Source organism: Microchirus variegatus (genome assembly GCF_963457635.1).
Source record: "Microchirus variegatus genome assembly, chromosome: 1".
Taxonomy (NCBI): Eukaryota; Metazoa; Chordata; class Actinopteri; order Pleuronectiformes; family Soleidae; genus Microchirus; species Microchirus variegatus.
Window position 1 is genome coordinate 22,960,059 of NC_139802.1, and position 15,793 is coordinate 22,975,851.

General features: G+C 40.7%; 2 protein-coding genes across 3 annotated transcripts in view; both read left to right on the forward strand.

Annotated features, from left to right (window-relative positions):
• The first annotated feature begins 581 nt into the window (after positions 1-581).
• LOC310924907 (zinc transporter ZIP1-like) lies at positions 582-7,596 on the forward strand. 2 transcript variants are annotated; one of them, XM_083886766.1, is made up of 4 exons: positions 582-715; positions 4,144-4,413; positions 4,500-4,630; positions 5,536-7,596. In XM_083886766.1, the coding sequence occupies exons 2-4, from the start codon at positions 4,230-4,232 to the stop codon at positions 6,211-6,213; spliced, it is 993 nt and encodes a 330-aa protein (XP_083742892.1). In that variant the 5' UTR covers positions 582-715; positions 4,144-4,229; the 3' UTR covers positions 6,214-7,596. The 2 variants fall into 2 exon arrangements, with proteins under 2 accessions (XP_083742892.1, XP_083742893.1); XM_083886767.1 differs by having other exon boundaries at positions 604-724.
• A 2,970-nt stretch (positions 7,597-10,566) lies between these two features.
• LOC310933660 (CREB-regulated transcription coactivator 2) overlaps positions 10,567-15,793 on the forward strand; it is a gene marked incomplete at its 5' end in the record, with an annotated part of 50,014 nt that continues 44,787 nt past the window's right edge. Inside the window, one exon of the mRNA XM_083897195.1 lies at positions 10,567-10,740. Within this exon, the coding sequence (XP_083753321.1) occupies positions 10,567-10,740 (174 nt within the window). The remainder of the gene's footprint in view (positions 10,741-15,793) is intronic.

Genomic DNA, 15,793 nt, shown 5'->3' on the forward strand with positions numbered 1-15,793 from the left:
TAATATGGAGGGCTACCACATTAACATTTTTTTTTTTTTGTTTACCATTTAAATGATTAATATTATGCATTTAACTGCATACACATTCATTCCAGTGCTTACTCCTAACGATTATCGGGTTTTATAAACAATATCAAAGATATTTTACTGAGCGATCATACGGATACATGCAAGTGAGGTGAAGTGAAGTGAGCCCGCGGGCACCGTATTGGCTGCCTGCGGGCTACCAGGTGCCCGCGGGCACCACGTTGGTGACCCCTGGTGTAGAGTATATGTTGACGAAATGTCGTGCAGTTTGAATAAAAACAAAGATAGGAACAAAAAGAACAAAGACAAGGAAAAAGTAAAAGACAGAAAAATCAAGAAAACATCAAAAGAATAAAGGCGTAAATAATAAAGATTACAAAAAACTAGAAAATAATAAAGACAAGGAAAAAGAAAGAATAATCTTTAAAGAATAAAAGCAAAAGGGAGAGAAAAGCAAATACTAAATATTCACAAATATATATAATAAATTGAAGCTTTTATTTTACAAACAGGAAGTGTGCCGTGCTGCCGTGCCTCTGCTTTAACAGCTTGACGTGGGATCAGCTGATGGGAACTGAGTCACCAGGCGCTTCCCGGACTAAAGTGTGGAAAGTCAGCGAGAAGAAAGGAACCGTGTTATTCCTTTACACAGAGCAGGATTCTGGACTTTTAATGTGATCACCTGAAGGTAGGAAAGGTTTGTTTGACGATCCGATGACTCTCAAAGTAAAGTTCGTACGCAGCCTGTTGTTGTTGTTGACAGAGTCTGACTGAAGGTTCAACGAGTAAAATATTAACAGACAACGATAATACAAGTGTAAAATACTGTTAACAATAACTTTACAATTCACTTACAAACATAATATGACGCTTTAGCTTGGTTGTTTGTCGTACGCTGACTTAGGGAAGTAAAGTTTTCTTTGTAATCCCCTCGCTACCAAAGTCCATAGAGAAAAGCACTGTTTTTAGCTCACTGGGACACAGGGGCTGCTGCTGCCTCGTGTGGTCAGTTTACGCCACTGTGGTAAACCTGAACCAAGGATTTCAAACGCCGAATTGACAAAGTAATACTTTGCATTTACTGACGGAAGCAGCAGTGGATCAACGACTCCTGTGTGCTGTGATATTACATTTGTTGGTTTTCTCTATGGAGTTTGGTGCGGGAGAGCGAACTTTCCAGGTACGGAAGGGTAATCTAGCATTAAGATAAAGGAGCAAACACAGCTGCAGCATATCATAGACTTGGGTTTATTTGGTCTTTTTCTCACGTCTGTTTTTTTTTTAAAAGCAGAATATGATGTAGTCAGTGTTTTTCATGGACCTATAAAATGCACATGATTGACAGTGTGATGGAACTGAACTCTGTTCCCTGAGCTTTATTTTCTCTGTTTATGAGAAAATGAACTTTATTGACGCAGATAAAACAGGATGACATGATCAAACTGGTTACTGTGAATAAATCACATGTTGCTAATTCTCGTGATACATTTGAAGTTCTCTTTAAATTTAGAGGACTTCAATTTGTATATTTGTGTATTTTTGTTGTTTGTACCCACCTTCCTTTCCTACCTACCCACCTTACCTATCTACTCACCTCCCTGCCTTCCATACTTACTGTTCTTCACTACCTAAATACTAACCTACCCAGCTACCTTATCTACCTGTTGTTCCTGCCTACCGACCTTCTTAACTACTTACCAATTAACCTACCCACCTAATTACCATCCTTATCTAGTAGGGTTGGGAATCTTCATCATCGAAGCAATACGATATGCAATCTCCATACACTGCCAACGATTCGATACATTAACGATTCATGAAATTTACCAGCGATACGATATGATTCTCCCACCTATTACGATACAGTACAATTTAATTTTAACACAATGCGGTGATACGATACGATACGATGCGATGCAGAACAAAATTATACTATCGAATACATAGTAGTTCTCAAATTATTGCACTTAAAGCATTAAAGCTGGCTGTGACTTTTATTTTGAAACATAGGAAATACAACAGAGATCAGAGAGAGCTTAAATGTGCTGAGACACACTGCTTTGAAGCAGAGACAGTGGATTGTTCACAGGTATCTCTGGAACTGATACAAGTATAACCTTTAAGGGGACACTGAGTAGTATTTATGGGTTTATATAACCCAAAATCCACTTTTGTATACATATTATGTGCTCCTGCATTGTCTAGTCCAGGGGTCACCAACCTTTTTGAGATGAGAGCTACCTTAAGGGTAAAAAATAATATGGAGGGCTACCACATTAACATTTTTTTTTTGTTTACCATTTAAATGATTAATATTATGCATTCAACTGCATACACATTCATTCCAGTGCTTACTCCTAACGATTATCAGTTTTTATAAACAATATCAAAGATATTTTACTGAGCCATCATATGGCTACATGCAAGTGAGGTGAAGTGAAGTGAGCCCGCGGGCACCGTATTGGCTGCCTGCGGGCTACCAGGTGCCCGCGGGCACCACGTTGGTGACCCCTGGTCTAGTCGCTGTATAATATTTTTTGTTTCATTTTCGTAGTGTTTCAAAAAGTCATGTAAAATAACATGGCCGCGGTTGCATTGCCACGACGCCATGTTTCTACCGGAGCCTGTATAGACAAACCAGAGAGAACAAATCGAGTGCCGAGACGAGCCTGAGAGCGGATCTTTTTACGCGTTTAGAATGGAGGAGCACACATATTTTACAGCGGATAAAGGAACACAGTACCTGACCGTACGCCCGCACCACGGAGAAAGACGACGAGGACGACATTTGACCGGCTGAGGATACCGTAGTGCTCAGGGAAGGGACCTATCTACCGTTCTTAACTACTTACCGATTAACCTACCCACCTAATTACCATCCTTATCTACCTACTCGCCCTACCTACTGAACTTCCTTTTCCACGTATCTTCCCTTCCTACCTACCGACCTAAAGAACACTCCTTACCTACCTACCTACCTACCAACTGACCTACCTGTCTTCCTTACCTGCCTTCCTACCGTTCTTAACTACCTACCTACTAACCCACCATCCTACAGTGACGTGCGGTCAGTTCTAGGGTAGGGTAGGCAAGCAGTCACAGACCCAAGACGTACACACTAAATTAGTATTTCATACGTTGCAGACAGTGCACCATGCAATCTGAGAATATCAAGATTGTAGTATTGTTCTATAACAGAAACTTAAACCGTGTGTGTGTGCGTTGCGTGTTAAAGAGAAAAGTATGTATCATTTTCTGTCCCTTCCTTTGGAGAAGGTCCGGTAGCTCAGGCGTGGGTCTCCCTCTGATAAAATCTTCCGTTTTTCATCAAATGCCAGCCTTAAGAAATGTTTAAGCCTCTCTTGTAGAGCCATCATTACACCTCCCGTCAAATTGCTGGACGTAAAACAGCGAGAGGGCGTGACGGTGTGTTGACAATTCACGAAAGCAACGTGATCGTAAATGCAGCACAAACATGGTACAGTAACGTCAATAGGCGGCGTAGCATTGTGCTTTTTTGACGTACATTTTAACTATACGGGAAACGGTCCCATTCACACCGATGAGACAGAAAGGCTGAAGAGGTCTGTGCCTTTGCTCTGTAATAGAACGCTATGGCAAACGGCCTGGGCAGCCGCTGCCTGACCAGAAAACAGCGCTGTTGAGTCTCTTTTATTAGACTATGAAAATCACCAAATACGGACACATTCAAAGTTATCTGAAATTAAAAAATACAAAATTTAAAAAAAATAATCAAACCTTAACTCAACCTCAAATGTTCCCTGACAGCCTAGGGTAGGCACTGCCTGCCTGCCTACCCTGACCGCACGTCACTGCCTTTCGACTGTCCTTATCTACCTACCTCCCTGCCTTCCTTATCTACCTACTGTTCTTATCTACTTACCTATTAACCTACCCACCTAATTACCATCCTGATCCACCAACTCGTCCTACCTACCAACCTTCCTTTCCCACATACCATCCTTTACTACCCACCTACCTCCCTCCTTTCCTTCCGTACCGTTCTTAACTACTTACCGATTAACCTTCCCACCGAATTACCAACCTTCCCTACCTACATTCCTTTCTTACCTACATTATTGTAATTTTTCTCAGTCTGACAGACTCGATGGCAGGACTTTGAGACTTGCTCCACCCACGGCCTGACGAATAGAGCGGGTGCAGAGAAACCCCAATCAAAGATGGCTTCCTCTGTCCTTCTGTCCCCTGGGAAGGAGACTGCGGCACTGCGGGTCGACCCTGCCAATGTCCCCACCCTGGAGGTCAAACTGGGAGCACTGGCGGTGCTGCTGTCCGTCACGCTGCTGTTCGGGTTCGCCCCTCTCTGCATCGTCCGGGGGTCGGGACGCTGCAGCGTGGACCCAGGTGAGTCAGCGGATAAGATGAACGTTTGACCAATAAGGTCTTGATCTTTCGTTCCTCTGCTTTAATTCTTGTGCCGTTTGTCGCAGATCTGCGACGTCGACTGCTCAGTCTGATCAGCTGTTTTGCTGGCGGAGTTTTCTTTGCCACTTGCCTCCTGGACCTGCTGCCGGACTACCTGCAGGCCATCGACAAGGCCTTCAACAACGCAGGGATCACAGTAAGACCAGCTCTAACCAGATTAGACCAGATTCAACCAGACCTGTTTAGGCCAGGCCAAACCAGACCAGAGCGAACTAGACCAGATGAGCTCAAGTCCAAATAGATGAGATTAGGCCCAACCAGACCAGAGCAAACAAGTTTCAACCGGACCAGACCAGACTGACTAAACACAAATCAGATTTGACCAGACCAGATGAGATCAGGCCCAATTAGACATGATTAGGCCAGACCAAACCAGACAAAACCAGATCAGACCCTTCCAGACCACTCTAGAGCGAACCAGACTGAATCAGGCAAGACCAGGCCAGACAAGATTAGACCAGCTCTGACCATACCATACCTTATCAGATCTACCCCAGGACTCATTTCACACATTTTGAAAGGAGATAATTGTAATAACAACAACACATTTTTACCAGGCCCCTGATAATAATGGTGTTTTAAAAAGGTACATGGTGTAACATAACGGGGAAATCCCCTAAAGTCCAGTTCCTTCAGCCTCAGGTTCTTGACCCAGACCATCTGAATGTGGTCTGAAACGACTGGATCTGGATTTTTAAAAACTTTAAACTTTTAAAGCTGAACACCGTGTGAACGGATGTTTCATCTTTATCTCTGAGGTGAATCCTCTCCACATCCTCTGTTTTCCACTCGTCAGTTGTTTGACATCCTGCGTCGACTGGCAGCAGATCAGATGTTTATATCTCAAAAAGGCTGCTTAAAAGGTGCACTGTAGTGTGAATTTTAAGCATGACTAATATATGTGAATAATATGAGAATCTCAGGCCAGTTGTAACACCCTCTCATTTGGATTTGATCCTATCACAACCTCCTTGATGGAGGTAATAATCACTCAAAGTTACACACTGCATATTTAATGTGAGCTCCTCTTTCCTTTCACAGCTCCAGTTCCCTCTGCCGGAGTTCATCGTGGCCATGGGCTTCTTCCTGGTCCTGGTCCTGGAGCAGATCATCCTGGCCTTCAAGGACCAGTCATCGTCACACATGGAGGAGCGTCGGTCTCTGCTGGTTGACTCTAGCGTCCAGGCAATCGAGCGAAACCATCACCATCACCGAGGATCCGAGGACAGCGAAGGTGGTCACTTCCACGTGGACTTCAGCTCTCAGTCCGCCCTGCGCGCCTTCATCCTGGTCTTCTCGCTCTCGCTGCACTCCGTGTTCGAGGGACTGGCGGTGGGGCTGCAGGAGGAGGGGAAAGAGGTTCTGGAGATCTGCCTGGCGCTGGTAATCCACAAGAGCATCATCTCCTTCAGCCTGGCCTTGAAGCTGTCCCAGAGCCGACTGAGGCGGTCTGTGGTGGCCGGCTGCCTTCTGCTGTTTGCCGTCATGTCGCCTCTGGGCATCGGCCTGGGCATCGGCCTCACCGACACCAGAGCGCACCCTCAGCACCAGCTGGCTCGCTCCACACTGGAGGGACTGGCCACAGGAACCTTCATCTACATCACCTTCATGGAGATCCTGCCGCACGAGCTCAGCTCGCCCAGACACCGCATACCCAAGGTGGCCATGCTGCTGCTGGGCTTCGCTGTAGTGACCGCTGTGCTCTTCATCAAACTGTAAACATGGCAACACAGAGAATTGGCAAGAGTTTGCGGATTTGACCACAGTCTTGTCTCCCTGATGCAACTGTTTTTATAGGAACAAGGCAACAAACCTCAGTCTGCTTCATGAGACCGAGATACAAAAACCAAAATGTCATTTTGTTGACAGTTAAGAAATAATAAAAATGTTTTTTGAGTCTCCGGTCACATTAACAAACACATTGGTCAATCCCACTTTGTGTTACATTGCCACGTATCGTATGGGGATGAGCCAAATACGATATTCATTATCAATCCGATACCGGATTGCATATCAAAAATGAGATCCAAAAATCTTGTAAATGATTCTCTCAGCACAGGCTGTAAAGGGAGAAGTGGAACACCATCATCATGTGACCAGAAATGTACGTCAAATAAAAGAACGGAAAAGCCAAACGGTTTAGTCAAATTTGGTAAAAAAGACCTGGACGCCCCAACGTGCCAGTAATGGTGTCTAACGGCTTTTGCCCGGGGAGCTTAAAAATGGAAGCAACGGCCGAACCGAAAAGACGGCTGCTCTCGGGCGGCCGCCATGTTGGACGGTAATGTGACCGGTGTCGTAAATGTTTTTTCTCTATCCTCGTAAACTTCAGTAACGTGGAATGCTGGATCCCCTAATGTGGGCGGAGCTTAGCCAACATGCGTACGTAGTACATTTCCACTCACAGTTACCCTCAAATGTATTGAATTGCCTCCACCACACTAGGTGGTAATATGGCCCCCTTTTAGCTGGTTTGTGTTTGGCAGTTTCAGGTTTACGGTGCATTCCATTTGTAGTCCGAGGTCTAAATTTACCATGTCTTGGAATCCTGGATTTCAAGATGGCTGCCACCGCGCAAACACTGCTTCTTTTATCGTTTGCAGCACTTGTGTCGTATTGTTTCACAGTAAATCCGTCATACATGGGGCACCGTTTCATTTTTATCCGTAGACATGTTGCTAAGCTGTTTGTGTGCGCAAAATAACCCCGCAGAGCGCTGTTACCGACTGGTATTGCTAACAATAGCTAACAATGGCTAGCCTGGGATACTGTACATTTGCGTTTCCGACTTATCAACTTGAATGTGGTGAACTGTAAATGGAACGCGGCATTAGCTTGGGGCTAGTTGTCAGCGTGACGATCACAATTCTGAGTCTTCCTACCGTGCGCAAACTTGAAGGTTTCAAATTATTTTTCGCTGACAGAGCAGAAAATCGCTGTCCTTGTCAGTCCAGCAAATTAATGGGTCTGGATTTAGCTAATTATCATTTCTATTTCGGTCGTGATGAGATAATAATTGGATCAAAAGATTTATTTTTGGAAACTAAACCAAAGTGTAACCAAAAAAAAACTGAATTTCAGCGTTAATATTTTTATTTTTTAAAGGGAAATATATGTATATATGTGTGTGTATATATATGTGTTTATGTATATATATGTATATATGTGTGTATGTATATATATATGTGTATATATATATGTATATATATGTGTATATATATGTATATATATGTGTATATATATATGTGTATATGTATATATGTGTGTATGTATATATATGTGTATATGTATGTATGTGTACATATATATATGTGTATGTATATATATGTGTATGTATATATATATATATATATATATGTGTATATATATATATATGTGTATATATATATATATGTGTATATATGTATATATATATATGTATGTATATATATATATATGTGTATGTATATATATATGTGTATGTATATATATATGTGTGTATGTATATATATATATATATATATATATATATATATATATATATATATATATATATATATATATATATATATATATATATATCAGGGGTCACCAACGTGGTGCCCGCGGGCACCTGGTAGCCCGCGGGCAGCCAATACGGTGCCCGCGGGCTCACTTCACTTCACCTCACTTGCATGTATCCGTATGATTGCTCAGTAAAATTTCTTTGATATTGTTTATAAAAACTGGTAATCGTTAGGAGTAAGCACTGGAATGAATGTGTATGCAGTTTAATGCATAATATTAATCATTTAAATGGTAAACAAATAAAAAAAAATGTTAATGTGGTAGCCCTCCATATTATTCTTTACCCTTAAGGTAGCTCTCTGTCTCAAAAAGGTTGGTGACCCCTGATATATATATATATATATATATATATATATTTACGGTGACTTTTGATTCATTTAATGTCATCGATTTGAAATGGATTCAATGATGCCAAAGGAGTGCGGACAATGTTCTTTATGAAATCATCATTTTTGTGCGTGTAATGACGTTAACGTGTGGTTTTTAAATGACGTTCACTGATAAAAGTGTATTTTTGTAATTCTGTCACCAAAGGACACAAGAGCTGAATGTGTGAAATATAATATTTGTTTTTGTGAAACAACATGAAAGACTGAATTAAACAGCAAATTGTTTTGATATCGTACAACGACTGAGGTTTTCCTTTTTTTTTGTTTTTAACTGAATTGTTTATTTTTTTTTACTTTTTTGTGTTTTATATAACTTTTTTTACTTTGTTTTAATATCCAATTTTCTTAAAAAAAACGACAACTTTTTTGGTATTTTCAATGTCGTGATCCACTGACTACTCAAGACAAACGGCACCTGTTTTATTTGCAATATATGCATATTTAATTTTAAATATATATACATATATATATATATATATATATATATTGTCATAGAGTGAATGGTTGTTTGTCTCTATATGTGGCCCTGCGATGGACTGGCGAACTGTCCAGGGTGTACCCCGACCATCGCCCAATGTCAGCTGAGATAGGCACAGCATCCCCCGCACCCTCTGGTTGAGGATAAAGCGGTAAATAATGGATGGATGGATGGATGGATATATTGTCATCAAAAAACGACAACAAAAACAATTCAAATACAACACAGTCGTTTAGACCATATTCTGCCAATCACACACTATGACACTAAAAAATAGGATTCACAATCAAATTAGACCAATAATGACCAAATTCAGCCAAATGTTTTAATATAAAAATTGTTGAAATTGGCAGTCAATTTTGTCGACCAGTTAGTGACCAGACAGGTTAAATATAAATAAAGAAAAATAGGAATTCTATAGTTTTTGGAAACGCTCTGTGTCCCCAAATAATTAAAGAAAGCAAAAGAAACGCGTTTGTAAATCAGATTTTTAAAAAGTAGAATGCTCTGTTAATTTAACGAAAATGTCCAGAAAAAACGTTGGTGTTTTTTCTAGAAAGAACTGTCAATTTGATTAATTAAATTAATTTGTGTTCAAGGTAGTTTCATGTTATGTGTGTATCCCGAAATATCTTTTACACTTCTCAAATTAAAAAATATAAAACATTCGTGCAATGACTGAAATGAACCACCAGAGGGCAGGATATCATCTCTCCAGCCACGGGAAGGCACATTTTCCAACAGTCAACAATCAGTTATCAACACAAGACGTTGTGTCCCCACGTAGGATTTCTTACGTAACGTAAAATTATTTATTTTAAAAGTTGTAAAAAAAAATTTTTTTTAAAAGAACTGTACGAATCAAGTGAAACTGAACGAAGCACGACAACCGGAAGTTGCTCGCAGCGGCTCACTAGTGGGGTGCAGCAGCCGGCTTCTGCCGCCAGAGGGCGCTTCGCCACTTGCTCCCACACATCAAAGTTTGCGCGCGTTCGACAGGATGACTCACTCCAACCCTTTGTTTCAGAGACCAAAGTAAAAGGCTAAAAAGGGGAGTTTGTTCACGCCCCTTTCCTCCTGTTCTCGTTCGACCTCAGGCAACCTTGTGCAGGTGAGACGCTGTTGCCATGGCGACCTGACAAACACACCTGAAATTAATATCTTTTTATTATTATTTTTTGTTACGCTGCCTGGAGCAGATTCTAATAGTGAGAAATAATAGTCATGTCAGGGCCATTTTAAAACTGTGAAAATGTCAATATGGATTTATTCAATTTGATTTGATGTAATTAATTTATTATAATGTTTACACTTATAATCATTGATATATAAAGCTTTGGATGTAATTATATATTTTCTTTGTTGCTGCTGGGGTTTTCTGTTCGTTGTAGTGCTTTTACTACATAAATGATAGCTCCTTATGCAAAAATAAATAGATAATATAATAAATAGATTATATAAAAACGATCGTCTCTATTTATTTAAGCTTCTAATCTTGACTAAGATGATTGAGTCATTTTGAAAGTGACATTTCGGCGCACACTGTTTTGACGTTTGGGCGACCGGAATAAGCGACAGAGTGAGACCTCGTCGCGTACTAGCCCCCTCTTTGGTGAAAATCATTCCACTACGTCAAGTCGTCCCGTCCGCTCTGTGAAGATGTCTGCGACGGGTTCAGGCGGCTGTGGACCGGGACCCGGACCCACCTCGGGCACCGGGTCCGGGGCTTCCAACCCCCGAAAGTTCAGCGAGAAGATAGCGCTGCACACCCAGCGGCAGGCCGAAGAGACCGCCGCCTTCCAGGAGGTGATGATGGACATCACCTCGACCAGGGTGAGTCTGAGACGGAGGCAGGAGGAGGAGAGCTGCCCGGAGGAAGAGAGGCCTTGCCCGGGCATGTCAGACTCCGAGATAACGTTGCGTGCCGCCCCGGACGTGGCGCTCTGCCTTTGTTCTGTCCGTTTTTTAGCTAACTTGTGAGGAGCAGTTGTCCTCGGGCTGTGTCAGTGTCCGCGGAAAAACTTCTCGCCTCTTGTTGTCCGTTTCCGATACGCCGTTAGCGTCGTTAGCGAGCGTTAGCTACCACGGCTAACTTGGCTTGTTTACTATGTTACGTCGCTGTCACAACGCTGCCTCCGCGGGGAGAGAGCGTCCCGCGTAAGTGCGTTCAAAAATCGGACACTTCAGCGCGACGAAGAGTATTATTGCACGCAAACTGGCACAAACGGCTTTAACCGATACACGTATCGACTCGTAGCGTTTTCCCGGTGAATTCGGCTGCCAGTTAAGTCACGCAGATGCGTTCTATTTCACGACAGTCAACTTTTAAAAGTGTGGACGCCTCAGCCTCATCGAGCCTAGCTAACTGTCAAACTTCACCAAACAAGGTGGGTACTTTGCCGTCAAGAATCCACTCAACAGATGAATTTTTCATTTTTAAAATGCGTAAAAAGCAACAACATTAAAATAGTTTATGTTTTTATAATATTTTTTTTGTGTGTGTACATCTGTCGATTTTAATCCTAATATCAAATCTTAACTCCACTTTAGCATCACATAATTTACAGCTGTAATCCAAAGGTTGCATTTATGAATATTTTCGTCATCGATTATTACTGTCAATCATTTTATCATGAATCGATTAGTTGTCTCGTCAAGAAAATGAAATGATTATGTTGTCAAATGTCTTCTTTCGTCCACTAAGCAAAATTATTATTCACTTTTCATGATTTATTAGTAACATGGAGCAAAGAAACCAGAACATATTCACATATAAGGCTCAGAAAGTTTGTTTAAAAAAACCCATAAACCCTTGAATAGATTGTCAAAATAGTCCACTAATTGTTAATTAGTTCATGCCTTCATTCTGTATATTTTTAACAAACAGCCTGTGAGTTAGTGATGGGATCGGCAGTTCATTTGAGTGTACTTTATCACTAGAATCCGTTCATTAAAATTATTTGTTCACCGAATCGTTCAGTGCTTAGCATGAGCCCAGTGCAGTTCGTTCGCGCCACGGGTCATTAAGTGACATCGCAAATGAGATTCACGTCCGCAGCCACAGTTCACCAGCTCTCTGTGTGTCAGTTCGTTTGCGAATCATGAGTGAGTCAGTGACTGACAGCACGAACGAATCACAGCAGCACGGCTGGCTGGCTTCGTTTACCGAAGATTCACAAGTGAGTGATGGCGCCGGCGAACGACTTCACGAGTGATTCACAGAACACCGGCAGTTCCACTCCCGGCCGCCACGCTCACTGCTGAGCTCAACTGAACTAAGAAAGGAACGAATCAGTTCATGAAGTGATCCCAGTCAGTTCGTTCACTCGAATGATTCGTACTTTCGAACGAATCACTCATGACCGACACAACACTATTGTGAGTGACTGAAGGGAGTTAAAAGCATTATATTTATAATATAATAATATTACATGTGTTTTTTCCACACCCTTAAAATCACTGCCAGTTAGTTTGGGAAAACATTGACTGTCGGGAAAAAGAAATTAGTGTTTTTGAACATGTTAAAGAGTAAGTGAGCAGTAAGAACAGATGAAGTTAAATGTAATAATTAACATTGAGGTCTTTTTGTAACTTGAATCTGCCCATGTGTGTGTTTAAATTTTAAATACATACGACTGCAGCAATGAACCGATCGCTAATCTAATGGTATAATGATTTAATAATTTAATAAATAATGACGTTTTCTTTGTCCACAAAGCAGAGTGCTTTAGTTATGCTTTTTATTTGTTTTCTGGAGCAAAGAAACAAGAAAATTTTCACATTTAAGGAGCTGAAAGCCAGAGATTATGGCTTTTTCAAACGTGAATTTGTCCTGGTTTCTGAAAACTGTCACTTTGAGGTTAATTAATGGATTACTAAATCAATCGCCAATTTTGCGGCTTCTTAAATGTGAATATTTTCTGCTTTCTTTGCTCTGTGACACAAATAAATAATTAAAAGCAGAATTTTTTTTGGGTTTTGTGGACCAATTCATAAATGTGAACTAAGTGATTAATCAAGATTGATTGATAATAAGAATAATCGCTAGTTGCAGCTGCAATTTCCGTAATAATTCGGCTCCGCACATCGTTAAGGTGCAGTTTTATCGTTAGTTTAGAATTTAGTGCATCTGTGATTGTGTGATGTCATTTTTAATACACTTGTGTGTGTGCGCGCGCATGTGCGTGTGAAGCAGTGGGGGATGGAACAGCCTATCAATACTGAACAGCTTCATCATTGAGCCACTGCCACCAGCCACACACACACCCTGATGCTATTAGCTGATTGGACCACACACACACACACACACACTGTGTGTTTTTATACTTGGTGCCTCTTTAGGACCTTTTTTGTCTGTAAACATTGACCTTGTCAGGAACTGTAGTCCTCGCAGAACCTCATTTCTGAGAAACTGCACGAATCACAGGATAGCTCACGATACCAATAATATCACGATGCAACGGTTCTGTCATAATCAATATCTTGCAAGACAATCGTACAGCGATACTAGGCAGTCGTATATAAAGTACCTTTAAGTTGATACTTTAGTAGATTAAAAGTACACGTTTGTGACCAGGATATGACTTTGGTAGAAGTTAAAGTCACTTTTTGATAATATTACTGAAGTAAAAGCCTTAAAGTTTACGACATTTACTGAACTGAAGTATCACTAAAATAACTTTTTATAATATTACTAGGGCTGTGAAAAGATTAACATTTTTAATCAGATTAATCACAGGGTAGCTGTGGATTAATCACGATTAATCACGATTAATTGCCATTCGAATTTTCTCTTTATATTGTTGTAGGAACGGAGAGATTAATAAAGTATGTGAAAATATAAATGTAAAGAACAATAAAATACTGTAAATAACTTGTAAAAACCTATACAAACTTAGTAAAAAATAAACATTACATTGTAAAAAAAAAAACACATTATAAGACAATATAAATAAATAGAAAAAATAAAATGCTGTAAATAACTTTAAAAAAAAACTATACATTGCACTGTAAATAACTCACATTATAAACAAAATATAAAGTATAGAAGTTTAATAGTTTTCTTACTAAACCCACAGCAGGAAATTCCTCATCAGCACTTTGAAGCACTGCTTCTACTAGTTAGCGTTAGCGTCAGCTAGCATTCTGACACTAATGTTAGCTGCTGTCTGTGTCCCCGTTAGTTAGACAGTGACTGTTAATGTTATAATTGTATCATAATCTGCGCCAGCAGCGCCACTTACAACTGTGTGTCTTTCTTTCTTTTTTTCTTCATCCTCTTTTTTTCTTCCTCTTCAAACTACCTGATTGATAACTCCTCTTCATTTTCCTTCAGCTTCACACAGGTTAACGTGAGGAGACGTGGGGCCCCTTTAGGGAGGTTTCCTACTGAGATGTCATCGCAAATCAACCCTTGTTGTTTAAGGGACACAGGGATGCGGCTGGTCACTGATGCATTCAGGCTCTGAGTGTCGGGAGCCCCAAGCAGTTGCCCGCCGCCTTGCCCGTTCATAAACTGCACGTCTACCCGTAGCGCGATGAAAGTGCGTTAAAAAAATTAACGCGTTTATTCCACATATTAATCATCCTGCGTTAACGCGTTAATTTTGACAGCCCTAAATATTACTTAACCACTTCTTCCCTGACCCTCTTTTTCGAGTGTCCCTCCTCGAAAATGACATGCCCAAACTAAAAAGAGTAAACCTCTGCAGTTACAAGCTCTATGTGGATTATCTTGGTATCAAAATGAAGATAACACTTGTGAGATTCCACCAGAGGTGTAAGTTTCACTGTAGATGCCACTGTGTCAGAGTAAATGTACATGGAACACAGCATAACTGAAGGATTTTTTTCTCTCGCCTAAAAAAATATTGCATTTTAAAAATCACCTTTAAAATATGCAGTCGGAGCTTAAAAACACATGGAGGTCATGTAACAACGTGTGGACATGAGCTGTGCAAAGTCTGATGCTGCTGAAATGAAGCAGAGTGAAATTACAGAGGTTTTATTAAAGAGATGTCTGAGCGTTCTCAGTTTTGGCACAGCTTGGCACCATCTGTGCCATTTGAGATTTCTTAGGTACCAAATTATTAAAAACCCATTTAATTTTATTTATATGTCACTACAGATCTAAAAAGAACTTGTTTTGAAAAAAAATGTATGTATGTGTAAAGTATGATAACTCGTAAATCGATGCTTCCTGTGTGGTGCGTAATAACAACTCTGTGGCTCTGTAGCGTCTTCAGTTACGCAGCACCATAGCTCTGGCTTACCTTGGTCAATTAATGTGATTGACAGCTCGTTTTAAAACTCTAAACCGGTAGAATCAGAACCCGGTCTCCAAATGCATGTGAATCACTTCATTAGCGAGTCAAAGGGACATAAATGCATATGACGCATTTGGGCGGACATTCTCCTCTCTCTAATCAGAACGATCTAATGTCGCTCTGTAATGATTAATCAGACTGGGATTTGTTTCCAAAGCATGCTGGAAAGTGTAGTTCTTCATTAGAAGTGGTTTTGTTCCGGTGAAAATAACTTGTTTTGATAAACAGCAAAGGTAAGACGACATTTCTGCTTGTATTTCTTGAAAGTCAGTTGTTGTTTTGCTCTTATTTTGGGGCTGGATCCGTAAATCTTGGTCGTAGAGTGATAAAAATGTTACCGCTGGAATTTGTAGATTCTCCGCTGTCCAGTCGACACATTTTTTGTTTACATAATCACGCCGGTGCCGCTTTTCAATGTGACTGCGCTGTGACTGTTTTTTTCCGCTCCTGCTGTTTGATCCATCATTGTTTTAACTGTGTTTCGTGAACATAAGAATGGTTTATATGAGCTTTTAGCTGAGTTTCTGACCTTTCTGCGGGTATGCAGCATGTCTGTGTTT